The sequence below is a fragment of the Colletes gigas genome, unplaced genomic scaffold (assembly GCF_013123115.1).
Source record: "Colletes gigas isolate AHSC1104 unplaced genomic scaffold, ASM1312311v1 Colletes_gigas_Sc00007, whole genome shotgun sequence".
In the NCBI taxonomy this organism is placed as follows: domain Eukaryota; kingdom Metazoa; phylum Arthropoda; class Insecta; order Hymenoptera; family Colletidae; genus Colletes; species Colletes gigas.
The window spans coordinates 8711210-8727866 of NW_025106636.1; the positions used below are offsets into that span (position 1 = coordinate 8711210).

Consider the following 16657-nt stretch of genomic DNA (forward strand, 5'->3'; position numbering starts at 1 on the left):
GGTCGACTCCCGATGCGAGTCGCCTATCAGCGTCTCCGTATCCTCCCGCGGGATGTTTTGGCTCACACAGCCAGGATAATCCGGCTTAGTATCCTTCAGTATGATCCCGACGTGAATGAGGATCGATCCCTTCGTCAGGAAATCCAGGACAGTAGGCAGATGCTACCAGGAATCCCTGGGCAGCCTTTAAAATCGACCACGATGCGTGATCGACCTATTTTTCATCCCCCAGATTGGAGGTTTGGGTCGAGTGGGAACATATTCATGATTTTCGACGGAAATCAAAACGATTTAGAATTCTCCACTACCATCTTGGGTCTACGTTAGAATCTGCTTTCAATTTATGTAAGACTACGTTTCCGTTCTTTGCATCATAAAGGTCATTTAAGGTTATGTAAGCTTTCTCCTTCAGGAGCTATTAGAAACTGAATATTTTATTCTCAATGAACGGAGATAAGCAAGAGTATCTAGAATTATAAAACATAGAGTGCATTCCAAGTGAATAGTGATCTAGTAACTTTTAGTACGCAAACCCTTTAATTTTTTCTTTTTTAACCAAATATGCAAACATACATGAAAACATGACACATAACAGTAGAGAAAGCAAGGTGAAAGGGTGAGATTCAGTGAATTGCTTGTAACCCAACCGTAAAAAATTAATTGTCTCCTAACTCGTTAACTGGCACAGACGAGTTAACTTAATAATTGCCCTTGCACAGAAAAAGTAAACGTATTATTCGTTTTTGCCCAGATAAAAACTATGTCCCTTTAGCGTTAGCGTTACTATCTGCAGTTCTAGATTTGTAGTGGGTACTGCAACGTGTTTTTACGTTGGCATTCTATAAAAGACTAGGAGACATGTGGCTTCCCGTTGTCTCTTCTTCTTGTTGTAGTGTCGTAATCGGTTTAGGTTGCTCTATCTACGACGTTAACTATATCTACTAATATAAAGATAATCCTCAGGTTTATGTGCACTTTAATTTTACAATTGTGTAAGAGTATAAAAACATTAACGTCGGTATTGAAAGACCGTAATTAGACAGTTTTATATGCCCGCCATGAAGAGCTCATATCATTTGTTCTCTCTTTTGTTACTGTAAAATTTCTGTCTTTATCTTAATATGCGTTATATTTGAAGTTAGATGTTGGTTAACCTACTTAACAAGTTAACCAACTGGCTAACAGTATTCGAATATTAGATACGTGCCCAACCACGAGTTAAAATTCCGATACGGTGCTGCCATCGTTCCAATTTACACGAGGCTCTGCCCGACCGTGCGCTCTCCTTCCTTCAGAGTTCGAATCGAGCCTAACGCGAAAAGATCGCAAAAAGAGGAGCTTGAGTACGTTCGAGAAACGTTCGCCATTATGGAGGCTGCGATTGCCTTAAGAGAAATCGCCGGTGCGCCCCTCGAATTATTGTACTTTTGTATGCTAACGGCGCGAGGTATCCTTAAACGTCGTCGTTATAACGGCGGGACCAATTACGGTAATTAGCCGCCATAAACGAGTAGTGTCTGAGAAAGCACCTCGAGGTTGCCCCTCGAACGAACAATACGTTGTTGCCGTGCCGCGTTGCCGATAAATATAAGTCAGGATGTCTCCGTGGACATCTACGGCCGTGGATATCCTCCATTGTTCCCACTTTGCGGGGTGACTGCACGCTCGATCGGTCTGATAATCAATTAGAGGCCTTAACTACGTTCCACTCGACTTTTTTTACCCCCGTGCAATATTTCCATCGCGGTTTGGTTCCGGAGAGTCTGGTGTAAATTGGAATGTTGGCAGCACGGATGGTGTACAATTTTTTGGAGGACATTTGTACCTCTAGTAAATGTTCTTCTTCTCAGAGTTTTTAGGTTATGTTATGCAGGACGCGAGTACGCCTTACGTAGTAGCTCGTTTCTTACACAATTTTAAGGTTAGGTTCCGAATATTCTACAATACGTACTCCCTCGTAGAAAATTCGTGATCGTAGTAGCAATAATTTTGCTAGGTTATGTGTATCGTATTGAAAACAAAGAGAGAAGGAACCTCGGAGTACCCGTGAAATCTCGCCAAATGGATCGTAGAGCGTTCGTTTTTCGAGTCAGCTTTGTGGGCCTCAATTCCCGCGAATAATTGGCCAATTTTTGGCATCGCGGAACCTCGACACGCCTCCGCGACGAAGTTCTTCGAGCTCCTTCCGGTAGACGGCACTTCCTTCGTTCGTTTTCATTCAGGGACTACGCGAAGCGGGTGCAACCACGCGAAATTCGTAATTGCGCGAAGGAAAATAACGAAGTTCTCGCAAGACTCGACTAATCTCATTCAGAGAGTCTTTCTTCCTCGTTCTTCCGCGACTCGTTGCGCGTCCTTTCAAAGGGGATTTCGGCGTGAATGTTGAGGATCTCGGTTCGTTAAAGCTTGTTACATAAACCGAGCGGACGCACAGGACGCTCATTGGCTCGTCGAAGTGAATTTTTTCTCGCGAAGTCGAGTGATTCTTCAACGAGTTCGGTTCTTTTAGAGAAATTCGCATCCTCTAAACTTTTTCCCAAGCAAACGCGTCATAGAAGATGCCAAAATGAGAATTTTCCGCCCTTTGAAGCCTCCTCAAAGAGCGTAATCTCTGTCGCAGGATTTTCTTTCAATTTTAAGACCTGTGATCTCTCGGATATCCTTTTGTCCCATCCGTTTCGTGCGTGAAACGTGCATAGGCGGTCGAGATGCATGGTCGAGGTATACGATCGTGGTCGTTCCGCACGGAACGAGTACAGAGTTGAGGAATCGACAGGGGAAGAGGCAAAAAAAAAAAAAGGCGTTAGGAGCGTCATCGATTGCCGGGAGGAATAAATCGCGCGGTGGACGGGCTGGCCAGTTGCCGGGGCCGCGACGACGACACTCGGTGGAATCCTGAGAGGTCGGAATAGAAACGTGCACGAGTCAATCGGCGATGCTGTCAGACGACGGCCGCTGGAGGCGCGTTCCCGGGAATAAAAAGCAGATCTCGTCCGAGCGCGCGAGAGGCCATCAGCACGCGGCAACCTGGTGAGCAGTTAGGGAGGAACTTGGTGCTCGTCGGGGAATTATAATCCCCGGTGAACGAAGAAAAGGCGCCTTCTGCCGCGCGCAGCATCCTGGTCCGAAGCGATCAACGCTCACGGCGAAATGCCTGCGCTGGCATTTCGTGGCCCGACGTGTTTTGACTTTTTCCGCGCGGACTTTGTAAGACACTGGCAGCGACAGGAATGCCGCGGCTTCGTGAAAATTCCGCGGCTGCCTCGACGATGACGCGCAATCGACGTTGTTTTTGGGGGGAAGCTGGCTACGTTCTTACGGGTCTTCCTGCGATGAAATTTCAGGATTAAGTTAGCATCAAACTATCGGAGGCTTAGAGATTCGATGGACGTTTCGCTCATGATAAATCGAATAGGTGCCACGTGTCTCCAAACTAGTTCGTGCATATCTATTGCGGAATGTAGATGGTTATCTAGGTTACGTGCACTGTCGGAGACACCTGGGAACGCACTGTGCTCAATATATATTGAAACGTTTAGGAGGTTAAGAGTCAATGACGTGATCAGGTTTGAGAATGATGGGTATTCCCAGCGAACAAGAAAGACTGTATCGAAATTAAATGGCTACTCAAAGCCCCCTAGGTTGCCCTACCTGTCGTTCTAGTAACCTCACATATACTGTTTGGTTATCACGTTGCATACGATACTGGCGCAAATTGAATAGTTCAATAGAGATGTTAACGATCCAGACACCACGGAATCTTACATTTTTTAAACTAATATTAATTTTCTAAGTGTGCATTGGGTATTCCTATCAGGGAATGAAGTTATTTGAATATTGTAGGGTCAGAATCAACTGGTTCCTCGAGGCCACTGAGTGTCTACCTTCATCATAGCGTTTCACTGTCCACACTATATTATTAGTCTGCCTCGCTGATCTAGTCTTCGTATCTTCATGCAAATGAAACCTAACCTATAAAGTGGCACGTTGCAATATTGTGGGAATCTGATCCGACTGTAAACCTATGCTTGTGTTGGCCAGCGTGACAATAGTTATGATCAAGCTACAAATCAATTCTGTTTATTTATTACACTAGAGTTAGGCCATCAGATTCGATCACTTATCAAATATTATTAACTTCGTCCCATTAATTGTAATTTATATCCTATGCAAGACAAGACGGGTTAAATTTTTAACTCTAATTGTAGAATACTTATTAAAGTTATAAAAGGAATCCCCCTGCTATCAGTGCTGCCAACGGAGAAACGATGAAACTCAGGTGCTGTAAGTGAACAAAAGCTGATATAGTGATTGTGTTTCATCAATTCTCCACTAGAGGCGCTACTAACAGAGGGTCAACCATTTTTTACCCATTGTAGTTATCCCCAGATTACACGGAGATCTAAAAATACGACGTTTTCGAGTAAAATATCCCTTTGATACAAATGGATTAAATATATACTGATCAAAACTGATGACTGTACTCTGTTTTGCCATTGTTATTGTTGATATCTAATCAAAGTGTACCTGTTGATCCGGGGTCTAGGCAGATGTTCCCTCAAATGAAGTTCCGAGTTAGCGGACTGGACGCTAAGGCCAAGTACATGCTTCTGCTGGACATCGTGGCCGCGGATGACTACAGATACAAGTTCCACAACAGGTAAGAGAAACACACGAAGGTCTAATTGTCGCGGGCGGCGCGCATTAACGATCCTGACGGTTCCTCGAATCGCACGGCCACGAACCGCCAGGCTGTTGCGTCGAGACGCCGAGCCGTTTCGTGCCGACGTGCTCTCGGAGCACGGAAATTAATGCAATTATCTGATTATTCGATACTTTCGTGCGGTGGCTCGAGCTGTTGGCACTTTCTGTGGCGAGCACGCGGAGGATTAATTTTTTTTCTTCTTTTCTCCCGATCGTGATGACGATGAAGTGAGAATTGGTTTCTGGGGAAAGTCGTTCGCTGATGAGGTCAAATTTCGGTCTTATTTTACGGGAAGAAATCCTCTGTATTTAACTTGAACTGAATTATCGCGGAAAAAAACATTGAAAATAGAAAACTAGGGTATTGGAAATACTGAAATATTATTTTGCTTCACAGCAAGAGCAAAGCTTTTTATTTCATATTCAAGTTATTGCATGTTTACTTAAAAATAATTTACTGATCTGGAAGTCCAGATTACGCGTCTTAAACTTTCCATGGCTCGTTCTCTAAAAAAAAATTGATACTTTGGAAATTACGAGCTACAAATGCTGATGTTTCTTATCGTTATTCTCGGGAGCCTGTAATTTCAGTTACGACTTTCGCTGGAAAAGATTTATACTTCAAAATTATCGCGCTCGAAATACTTGATTATAGTGACACTTTCGTTCGAATTAGCGCGTCATCTCTTCAGAAAAATCGTGCGCGCCGGAAGATTACACGTTTGAAATTCCGATAGCCATTATTATCGTGTTTCGGTTTATAACTTCACCAACCGCTTTCACCGTAAGAAATTTATGTGTCAAAATTATAATGCGATCAAGATCCTGATAACGCGGCCGGTTATCTTCTCGAAACAATTTTGTACTTCGAAGGTATTGTTCGAATAACTCTCGTGTTACTTTCGTTTTTGGGGTTGTAAATACTGACATTTACTGTTTTATTTATTTAATGCTTAACAAATTTGTTCTATTAGCTACAACTAGGGTAGCTGTACTGAAAAGTAAAGTTTTAATTATGGATATCGTAAGTGGGCTTGTAGCTTAGTCTTTATAAAACAAAGCATCGCGCCGTGCGTCCATACCGATACCACTCTATTTCCATAAAATTTTCTAACCGGAACAAATTTTCCTGGAATTCAGTATGGTTTGAATATTATAAAGATTGATCGAGATCCCTGAGGGTCTAACAATGCTTCTTCACTTCCCACGCCCCGTGCTGATTGGCTATTCGTCTGCCTTTCCGTGCAAATAAAACCAAACTTTCAAACTGACTTGTCATCATTTGTACAGCTCAACAAATGAAATAAGATCCCTGCACTCAGATTGATCCTTGTCAGCCAGCCTGTAGGCCTAGGTAATTGTCTTCAAGCTTCTCAAACCGTTTCAAACCTTCATCTATCGAATCGTGGGTTGATACCACAACACCCCGTTTCCGCGAACATTTTTCAACCGGACGAACAATTTCCCTGGAATTCGGTGTCTTCTAATTACACGACCGAGGCCTGCGCGTTCAGGGTTCTGTCGGTCGTTTAGCTCGCCATTAACTTTTCCCGGAAAATCACGGAGGATTCTCGAGCGTTCTCACGACACGCATCGGCCGACAGTCGAGTCCGTTTAACGTTTTTCCGGAAGCGGTTCCGCGTTTCAGCGCGCCGGGAGGGTGTTAAACGGAACGTAATTGCCCTCCCGGGAAAGCTGTCGGTGAAAATTCGCCGGTCGACTTGGAAACAAAGCGACGGAATCCGAGGAAACGTGTCGACCATCCTTCTTAGTCGCGATTGCCGCGTAAATGGCGTTCCGCGGCGAATCGGCGCGCGGATTCCCACGCGAATAAACGAAACGGGATTCTGCTCCGACTGATTCAGCTTCTGGGCGGTTTTTATTCGCGCGAAATCGCTCGCGTGATCCGTGTTTCCCGCGTTACGAGTGATTATAGTCGAGTCGGAAAGAGGGAACAGAATAGATCTTTCGCTCGTGCAACAGTTTATCCGGGACGAAATTTATTTCAGACGTTGCTCAAATAATTTTAACGGTGCTTAGAGCGAAGGGAACGGGTATGGATCGGAAATTGGTCGCGAAAATAGGCGCGAAAAGGCAGTTGGAGCCTCCGGGCGCGGCCAATCGAATCGCGTAGACCACAATGAACGATTACATCACGCCGGCGACCGCAGCCACTTTGGAACTCGTCGAACGAGTTCTTCTTCCTTCGGTCGTTTGACCCACCTGCGACGATCAGACTACGAACGGTTAGACACGCCTCCCTTAAAAGACAACAATCGCGGTAGCCGGTGCTTAGAAGAATCAGGCGCTCGTGAAGGAACTTCAGCCTCGACACCTCGTATTTGCTTCCGTCTCGCGATTAGCTTTGAACCTTCACTCCGCAGAGATTCCGCGATCCTCGCGACCACCGATAGCGATTTCTCTTTCGCCAGCTACCTAGCTATTCAGTGAAATTGGAAATTCGGTACACAGAGTGAACGTTCCATCCTTCCAAACCTCATTTTGTATTTATAATTTGTAGAACAATTTAAAGAAATTGTTCGTCGCGGAAAGTACCCCTCGAAGAGCCACATTTCCCCTCGATTTCGAATTCCAGAGCGTTTCTAACCCCGATCGATGCTTTTGTTGAGCAGCAGGTGGATGGTGGCGGGGAAGGCCGATCCGGAAATGCCGAAGAGGATGTACATCCATCCGGACTCGCCTAGCACAGGCGAGCAGTGGATGCAGAAGGTCGTGAGCTTCCACAAACTCAAACTCACCAACAACATCAGCGACAAGCACGACTTTGTAAGTATTGTACGTACCGCCAACCAAACAATTACTTACTTACTAGCCACTAAGTTGGAGCTCCGAGTCTCGCAATTAATCGCCTAACTTTGCCCCGGCTAACGACCTAACGATCGCCCGATTAAAAGCTCGTTAGGACGCGCGCACGCGGCGCTCTGTCCGCGACGATGACGACTGAGAATTACGCTTGATCGACGATAATCTCGCGAATTCCTGGCAATTTCGCCGCAATCTTTCACCTCGCTGTTGGGGTTCTGCGTTGCAATGGTTTCGGGATTGGGGGGTTGGGAGTCGATTTACATCGGGAACTTGTTCGATTTAATGAGAGTAATTTTAAGCGCGAGGGGACGCGGGGAACTTTTTATTGGGATCGAATGATAAATCGATTCGGTCGAGGTTCTGATGGATCCAGGGCATGAGATTCTTGGAAAATTTAGGTCAAATATACAGCCCTGTTACCTAAGATATTAGCAAATATAAATGCAAATATATACCTGGACTTAAATGAGGCATCACTATTTTAGAAAAAGTGATAATTTTAGGAACACAAGGCTTCATTAAGAAAACGTAATATAAGAATCAAGATCAATTCTAAAAAGTCATAATGACTAAATTCGCCACATACTCCGACGTCACCACAAAATAATTACCCAAACTGGAGCGGAGCAGTAAAGACTACCACCTTAACAACATCTCCTAACCCTTCCCTAAACACGGATCGTGAAATCAGCCAGCTAATAATTCCAAGCGTCTCACCCTGTACACTCGTCCCGGAAGTCTCCCACATCCCGGAGCCGCCGGTCCGGAGGGTCCGGCGAAAGGGCCGGAAACCGAGCGGCGTCCCCGCGTTTCCTCCGCGAGATGCAACGAGAAACAGAAGGATTCCAGGCGGAGGAGGAACGCAGACGGTCGCGATCGGATTTCCGCGAGGATTCCCGACCCGGGGCACCGTAATCCGGGGATTAAGTTATCGCGATGGATTTCGCCGTCAAGTAGTTGCTGCCCCCCTCCCTGGTGCCCCCTGGTTCTGGGCTCTATTAGCCCCTCCTCGGTCTCACCTTTTCTCTGAGAAGAAGAGGGGCCTGCGGAAGCCAGCGTCGAGCAAAGAAGCCTGGCTCTTTCAGCAGCCTCTCCCCCCTCCCCGCCGCAACAGGCCCCCTGAACCCCCTCCCCGTTCACCTTTTTTGCGAATCCTTTTTGCGGCAGTCCGTGTCGGCGTCCTTTGAAGGATCCTGCATCGCTGGCTCGTGAAATCTAGTCCTCCTGAGCAGCCGGGGCCCAGAGCGATGTCAATGGCTGGGCACAGCCCGACCTTTGTTACGACCAGCCTTTTTCTTCGTCGTCGGTCGTCGTCTTCTTCTTCTTCTTCGGTCCTGTTCGTCTTGTTGGCCGCGTATATCGCGCGGTGCGCCACCGTCTCTCTTTTCTTCGCTCGTCGGGGCCCCCGGATGGGGTTGAAGGGACCGGTCGAAAGGTAACCGCGGCCATGACGTTAGCCACGGTTCACCTACGTCGACCAAAGATCCAGTTTGTGCACGAGCCCAGAAAATACCCCTTCGAGGCCCAACAACCCTTAATGGGCCCGATACAGTCCAGCCAGGTCCCAACCCTTTCCAGGTTCTCGGAACATCTCGAGGATTTAGGCGGATTCTATGGGGCACTTTGATCGCGATCATGAGAAGCGGATCTTGCATTCGGGTTGGATGGGTTTGATTCGTGGCATCAGGGACGGTTTTTCTATCGGGTCTTTTGTACTTGGGCCCTTTGAATGTTTCTTACGGGAATTTTGATTCATAGTTCGAGGCATTGTCTAGCTTCCAGTGGTAGTTGAGGATACAGTTATTTTGTAAAATAGTTAAACACCTGTACTCGACAATGTTTGACTCGATGTTCCCTTTGTGCCAGGACAAGTACCCTATCGTTTGAGGGGTTTTAACCCAAATGCTGATGTCATGTTCCTTGCCAATAGCAACCATAGAGAAGTCACTATCTACAAAATTGACTCAAATCCTAAACCATCCATAACAATATCCATCATCCTCCAGGACCACTTAGGCACATCCTTCGTCAGAGAAAAGTCCCAAGAAAAACAGTCCTCGGTTTTTCGACTTGACTTTTCGGTTGACCCTAATTTCCCGCGGTCCTTCGGGCAGCTAAGTCGAAGGAAAGCAGCGAAATTAGCGCAAGCAGCACTCAAGAGAGCGGATAGATCTCTAATCCGTGGGCTGGCCGCACCGGGCCCTTTGTCGGGAAAATCCCGGAGCCAGCAAACAAAAATGAGACACTCGACATCTCGAGACATTCGAGACGGCTTCCTCGAGTGCATCTCGAGCCCCCTGGCACACGAGCAAACACGGACTAAAGGACTACGGGGTCAGCAAACAGCGGGAAAATGGTGTACCACGGGTCCTGTTGCTCCCGTTTCGAGGAGAGGCGAATTTACCTTACGGAGGAGCGACGTGCGTGGGAATCGCGCTGGAAATGAGCCGTCCAGGGTCGGCCAGGGATGGTTTCGAGGGTTAATGGATTCAGATTTGGTTAGTCTGTCGTGGAAAACGCGATGAAGCCTGTCCCAGGTCGTCCCTTTGTTCTCAAGGATGGAACGTACCTGACGTTAAACGCGATTCATTTAACGAGTGATTAGCGAATTAGGATTATGTACTTATGTTCGGGTTGCCTTTGCTCTCTAAATGACGTCCTTTCTTGACCGTTGGACTAAAGTTAGACCAAATGATCATCGACGTGCACTTTGCACCGATGTCAGCCACGAGACAACTTGTTATTTTCTTTCTTCGTGTACAAACACTCAATTCTGCGATGCATATTGATTCTTATCCTCCTTCCACACGCCCATTATTCATTATTTACTCGTAGCTAGCCATCGACGATACATCATCATGCGCGAGTTAACTCGCATACTCGAGAGTCAACGGCGTTAAGATCAATCAAAATTCAAAACCGATCTCCGGTCGAGGCAAAGAACAACAAACGCGAGATCCGTCGGCGTCCGACGTGCCTTGTGATTTTTCCCTGAATTTAGTCGTTCTCCGCGACACTCGAGCCGCCTTTATCAAGAACACTTGATCCCGCCGTTTAATCTACTCCGCCCAAAAGCGGCCAGGCATTCGTCCTTTCGGTTGGATCGACTAACTCGTTGCATAAAGACTACCCAACGACTCCTCGTTTCGAGTGGTTCGACAAAAGCGTAACCTGGCTGCCACTCGACGCTCGGCGTCGATATCTTGGACCCAGGCGGCTTCCTCGTTAGTCGTCCTTGGATTTTTCGAGCTGGTTTCGTTGTCCTGGTTATGGTTCGCCGCTAACGAAGCGGTCCAGTCGATAGTCTCGCGGTGGGACGTCGACGGATACCTGAAATACTGGAAATACTGGAATGCAATCTCGCAGCCTTTATCGTCTGACGTTGGCAGATCTGAGACGGCCGCCTTTTCAAGATTCGGAGGTCGCACGATTCTCGCTCAAATTTTATTCTCTGACCCGTTGATTCGATTACCGACGAATTTCCAAACTTCCAGAGGGATAAAAGGTGGGTGGAGCCTGTGGCTCGCAGAAGTGTTGAGTAACTCTTATCGAGGTAGCTGTTTTTGGTACTTTCAAGGCTTAAAATTTATTCAATCCCGACTCAAATGTTATTGTTTCACCTGGTGACTTGATTTTTGACAAATTTGTGAACTTTCGGAGAGGTAGAAAGTCTGTGGAACCTGTTGCTCCGTGGTTCTAGAATCTAAGAGTCGAGTAGCTCTTATCGAGGTAGCTGCTTTTAGTACTTTCAAGACTTCAACTTCGTTAAATTCTGACTCAGATGTTATGTTTGCACCTGGTGACTCGATTCATAGTAGTCCAGTTACAGAACTAGAAGTTGCCACGATCTTCACTCAAATTAAACATCCCAAGCGCTATCGAGCTTCATAAAAAATTGCGATGGAAAAATATTTTCCACCTCTTCGTTCCGTTTAGAGACGGAAAATCAGTTTTAGCGGGCATTTCCTGGATGCTGGCGCGCCGAACGAGATTCTTTTTTTCCAATTTCCCGAAAATTGAAACGAGAAACAATCAGCGCGGGCGAACGAGCCGGGCGAAACTCGATCAAAACGTGCCTCGCAGCTTTAATTATCTAGTGTCCGGCGCTGGGCTGTGCGCGCGTGCGTGTACGTGGGAAATTGCAGACTCACGTTCGCTCTCGGACTGTCGACTCTCGACTCTCTCGTGATTTGTTTAGCGTGCTAGCTGCACACCTGTAGTTACGCCGTTTGCGTTCGCCGCTGGACGCATCGCCACCAACATGTCGCTTAGTATTCCATTACCGAGCTTTCTACCCCCGTCGGCGTCCAGACTGATTTTTCCTCTTTTTCAACCGCGGCCTCGCGATGAAAATTGATTCGAACGGCAATGCGACGCAGTCGCTGGAAACTACACGACTTCAAGCTTGAAACAAGTAAGTTTCAAAGGACACTGTGCTCGAAACGACGCCATATTTGTTGAAGCAGTAACGGTACTTATTTTTTAGCATCGAAATAATTCGATTTCAACAACCTAAAGAGGTTTAAGCAGTAGTACAGTCTTTGAAACACTAGCGAAGATAACAGTGATTTTAATTTACGTTTGTTCAAGATGTCTTCGTTGGGCAACAAAAAATATCAAATTATCAGAATAGGAACAAGTTATTTTCCCTATGAAAGATCCCTTTCGAGATGCAACAACAAGTATGGCTGTAAATGGAACGGAACAACGCAGTTTTTTTTAAAAGAAAGATAAAAGTTGGCGTCGATTCGTGGTCGGTCGTCGCGTTTTTTCGGCGCCTGTCCCGCGCCTCCGTCGCGGCGTGTTGCGTGCACGCACCCACGCGGTTACGCACTCGCGCGCGCACGCACACGCGGCTTCATTGCGGAATCGCGTGCGCACCGAGGCGTCGTGCGTGTGAGCTTCGACCGTGGTTGGGGGCCATTTTGCTGTTCACCGAGCAACGAACACCGATCCGATTCCTGTTTCGCGCACGAACGTGTCGTGCACTCGCGAGCGTGTTGCACGCGCCATTGGTGTCCCCTCGTTTCACCGTGATTCCTCCAGAGGGCGGGAATCGAGCAAATTTGGAAAACACTTGGGAAAACAAGCTAGCCTGGAGGCGTGTTTATCGCCGTGTTCCGTTTGTTTTTAGAGAGGGGAAATTTTATTAGGCTCGAGGTAATAATAATCCCGCGTTTCAAATATCCGCAACGCATCTAACCTCACTTTGTGGAAGGAGCAATACTTAAATTACTTCTCCTATGTATTTTTAATTCCAAGTTTGCTTAAGGCTTGTTTAACGTGGAAAGTCTTTAAAAATATTTCAGAAACTAATCGGTGTCTCGATTTTCACCGATTTCGCGTAGGGGAAGTAATTTAACGAAAATCGACGAAAGGGAGTTTCCTGAAGAATCACGAAACGTGTTCGAGCAACACGCTCTAGTGTCGTCTTCAGCTCCGCCGCAGAAAAGGGCTCGCCCTCTCGCGCAGACATTACTGAATCGTTTGCCATGACCACATTCGGCACGCACTCCGGCAAATTTCCCTCGGGGATGCCTCTCCGGTAACGATCGTGCGCAAATTCTGCGGCAGATTCTATCCAGAGAGGGGTGGCGGAGGGGGATTCACGAGGGCTCGTTCACACGTTCCTTTTGCCTCGAGTGAATTTACATGTCCGTCACTGGCGTCTGGTTACACTGACGCCACGACCTCTCGCAGACATTCTCACGTTTTATGTTTCAAAAATTTTGACTTCACCGACGACGAGGTTACTTTCTATAATCGGGGTCTATAATAACAATATTTTTGTGTAAAAATGATAATAATATCTACTCGTAACGGAGCATCACGTTTGACGATTCTGATCATTTATTTATTATTCTATTTACAGCCAAGGCAAAGTGCCGTAATCCGTTCGTCCCTATTATTTTTATTGTCAGCAAATTATTCAGAATTTTTTTACTATAAACTGCGCGCCACTCCGTGAACGGGAGTCAGTGTTCACCCCCCGGGGATCGAGACGCAGCGGCTACGTCCACGAGGCAGCGAGAGCACTAGGTACCATACTCGATTAACGATCGCGCATTCCGTATCAAGACATCATCGCGGCGGCCGATTCCGTGCCGGGCAATTTGCGTTCGCCGAGCGAGAAACAGGCGTGGAATCCGGTCCGTGGTGGCTCCTTGATCGTTATAATAAATGGGATAATGACATAACGGGCGCGCCAACGGCGAGAGGGGGCCAGATCCGCGTAATTATTGCGTTTGGCTGGCGTCGCGGTTCCCTACGTGCTCGTTTCCTCGCGGATCCCTAACCCTTCGTCGCCCTGACTATCTACTAGCCACCGAATAATCCATGAGTTTTTCCCTCGAGCTACCTGACGGCCTTTCTTCTTCTTATTCGATTAGTTATCGACGTGGTAAGCCCAGCACGTTATACTTTATTTTCGCACCAAGTATTTTATGATTCATTGACTGAGTCTACTTTAAAAAATAAATTGAAAACGTAGAATAACATTGTTTCGTACGAGGTTTCGTTCTCGAGATAATCGACTTTCAAAATATGCGGGGCTCGTGCGCTATTGATTAAGAAAATCGTTCACGCTTAAACATTCTTCTAAACGTAGCATACTCCCAGGTATTATAAATTAATATCTTCATGTATATTGTATCGCGTGAGAAACATCTGTTACGAGTTCCATTGAGTCGAAGTTTATTTAACTTGGCGCGTGCCCAGCGTATTTTTACTGTCAATTATCTCGGAAGAAAAGGCTCCTATAATAAATTTGTATTCTACACTTTCGATTTATTTTTAGAGGAAGAATCACCCTAAGAGAATAGTCATCCAAAGTAAAAGTTAGTAAACAATAGTGAAAACGCTAGATCTCAGAGCATCCAATACCTCATGTACGTAACTAGATACACGTTGGTAACAAACCTTACCATCAGGCGTGTATAACCTCAAAAATCATAATCCCTAGCGCAAAGCAACTCGCCTCTGTTAATCGATCGTCGGATAACCTTCTGGGAGGTGCAACCTAACCTATCACTGCGGTGTTCGCGGCGAAGATAATTTCATTAGGCGGCGTACAAAAGCCCAGTCGGTAACGCTAATAACCGCACTGCGTCGAAAATACCGATTACAATCGTACTCGGCCGGGTATCAGCGGGGATAATTGCACGATACCGCTTTATATCGCGCCGGCGACGCTGTAACGAACTCCACGCCACGGCGAGCAGCCAACGTGCATACGCACGGGGCACTATAAAGATTGTAATCAGTCACCGCGATGGACGGCAAGGGTTGTCAGAGCCGGAGGAGTAGGCGCTAAACAGGAGATAATGGAACGAGTCGACACAGCAATTTTATCGTGAAATTAACACGGTTCAATCTACCTACACGCACGTCTTCCCGCGTCCCTCCCTCAGCCCCCATCAGGAAAACCGATACAGGCCTATAAATAGTGTGGCTACGGTTGTCGTAATTTCGCTGCCTGGCCTTTGCTCGTACGCCCACCTAATGTTCCCGCGACGATACGATAATGAGACAACGATGCTTTTGGGATTTTCTGTCGGGATGTGAAATTTGTGGAGGATGATTAACTACGTTGCTTGTTAAGCACGATTGCTCGCGGTGCTCCTTTAGTAACAAATGAAGCTATACATTCGATTTGTTTTTTATCTCCTTCGACAGTAAAGATTAAGTTAGGTCACTATTGTATTCTTTAAAGCGTTCTGACATCGACACGTAACTGAATCTCAAAGATAAATAGGTAGCCTCGTAACTTAAAATTACTGGCGTACCATCTTCAACTAGGAATTTCGAGGTTAGGTTCCACTAGCCTATGCGCAGTTGTCTGATCAGACTCTGTGTTATGCCCCACGCCTCTAATTTGTATATAAAGGCGGTATACTAATAAACAGCACCTGGCAATCCCTCATGAGAGTCAACAAAAGGTAATACCCGATATTAAAATAGGAGCCAGCATACTTTCCTTTGGAATTTGCACTTCAGCCAACCGGGACACGCGATCAGTACACCTAGTTACCTCATTACATCCCTATCAATCCCTCTATAAGCAGCGCAATAGCGCAGATCAGGTTAAAAGGCAGCCTAACAGAGGACTCTCTGCTTCTCCAGCGAGATTTTGAAATCCCAGCAATGAAATAGCATCCTGACCAGTTTGCCAGGCGCTGGTGCGTGCATTGTTCGTCGCGATAAAATTACCAGCGAAGCGGTCGCCCGGTTATCTCCTTTTTAACGCCAGCTCTGTGTCGCATGGCCGCGACAGCCCTCGTCTACGGCGTCGTTAATCAGCGCCCGCATACACACCGTACCTCTTTTCCTTCTGCCCTCCCCCTCCTCCTCTGTCCCTCTCGATCGCGCGCCTGCAGTTCATGAATAACTGCCTTTCGCCTTGTTCGGTTCTTATTGCCGGGGCGCGCAGGTGCCAGCGCGCATTAGCATTCGACACGTGCAATTCGCTCGGCGGGTATGGTTTCCAGAAATTGAGGCTCCGCTGAGGAATCGAGCTAACCACCCACCCCCTCGCGCACCGAGGTGTCTTGAATCGGGATCCGTGAGGTGTACGTTGTTAGGGGAGACGCAGACTGTGATCAGCCAATTCCTGGCGCCAATTTGGGCTGCGTGTCGGCCCGGTCTCCGAATCGATGATTGTTTAAAACCTGCACGTTCGATTTAACCGCCAACAATACACTGGGGGGTCCACTGCCAGTCAGGTACGTAGGTGTCCTTATTTTTCCGCGCGAGGGTGTACGGTTCGCGTGTCGAGTGGTACTTCGTAGCTTGATTTCTGGATTACGGGTGATTTTCTAGCGCTTAGTGGTCTGTTTGGAGACGGACATGATTGATCAAACTGCAGACGATTGACCGTAGGCTGTTGTAGGCTAGACAAATACTGCGAATGCTTGGAAAATGATTAATGGCGGCACGGCAATTCAGATGTAAGATCTAGTCCTGGTACCTAGGTAGCCTCAACTTATTCCGATGAAGAAATAAGCGTTATCCTTTGGTTTGTGGACTCCAAAAAGGAGTTTGTCTAACAGTTGCCACGTTCCAAACACTTTGTAACCATATCCACAGCTTATCTTTCCTCGTAGTCGATCGAGCCGCCCTGGCACGTCAG

The 16657-nt window shown here is 46.9% G+C and overlaps 1 protein-coding gene across 2 annotated transcripts in view; it reads left to right on the forward strand.

The window, feature by feature from the left end:
* The window catches only part of LOC122396036 (optomotor-blind protein), a 106019-nt gene that overhangs the window by 38920 nt on the left and 50442 nt on the right, over nucleotides 1–16657 (forward strand). For both annotated transcript variants that reach the window (XM_043394103.1, XM_043394104.1), the window contains exons 3-4: nucleotides 4547–4660; nucleotides 7338–7500. In XM_043394103.1, the coding sequence (XP_043250038.1) occupies nucleotides 4547–4660; nucleotides 7338–7500 (277 nt within the window). The remainder of the gene's footprint in view (nucleotides 1–4546; nucleotides 4661–7337; nucleotides 7501–16657) is intronic.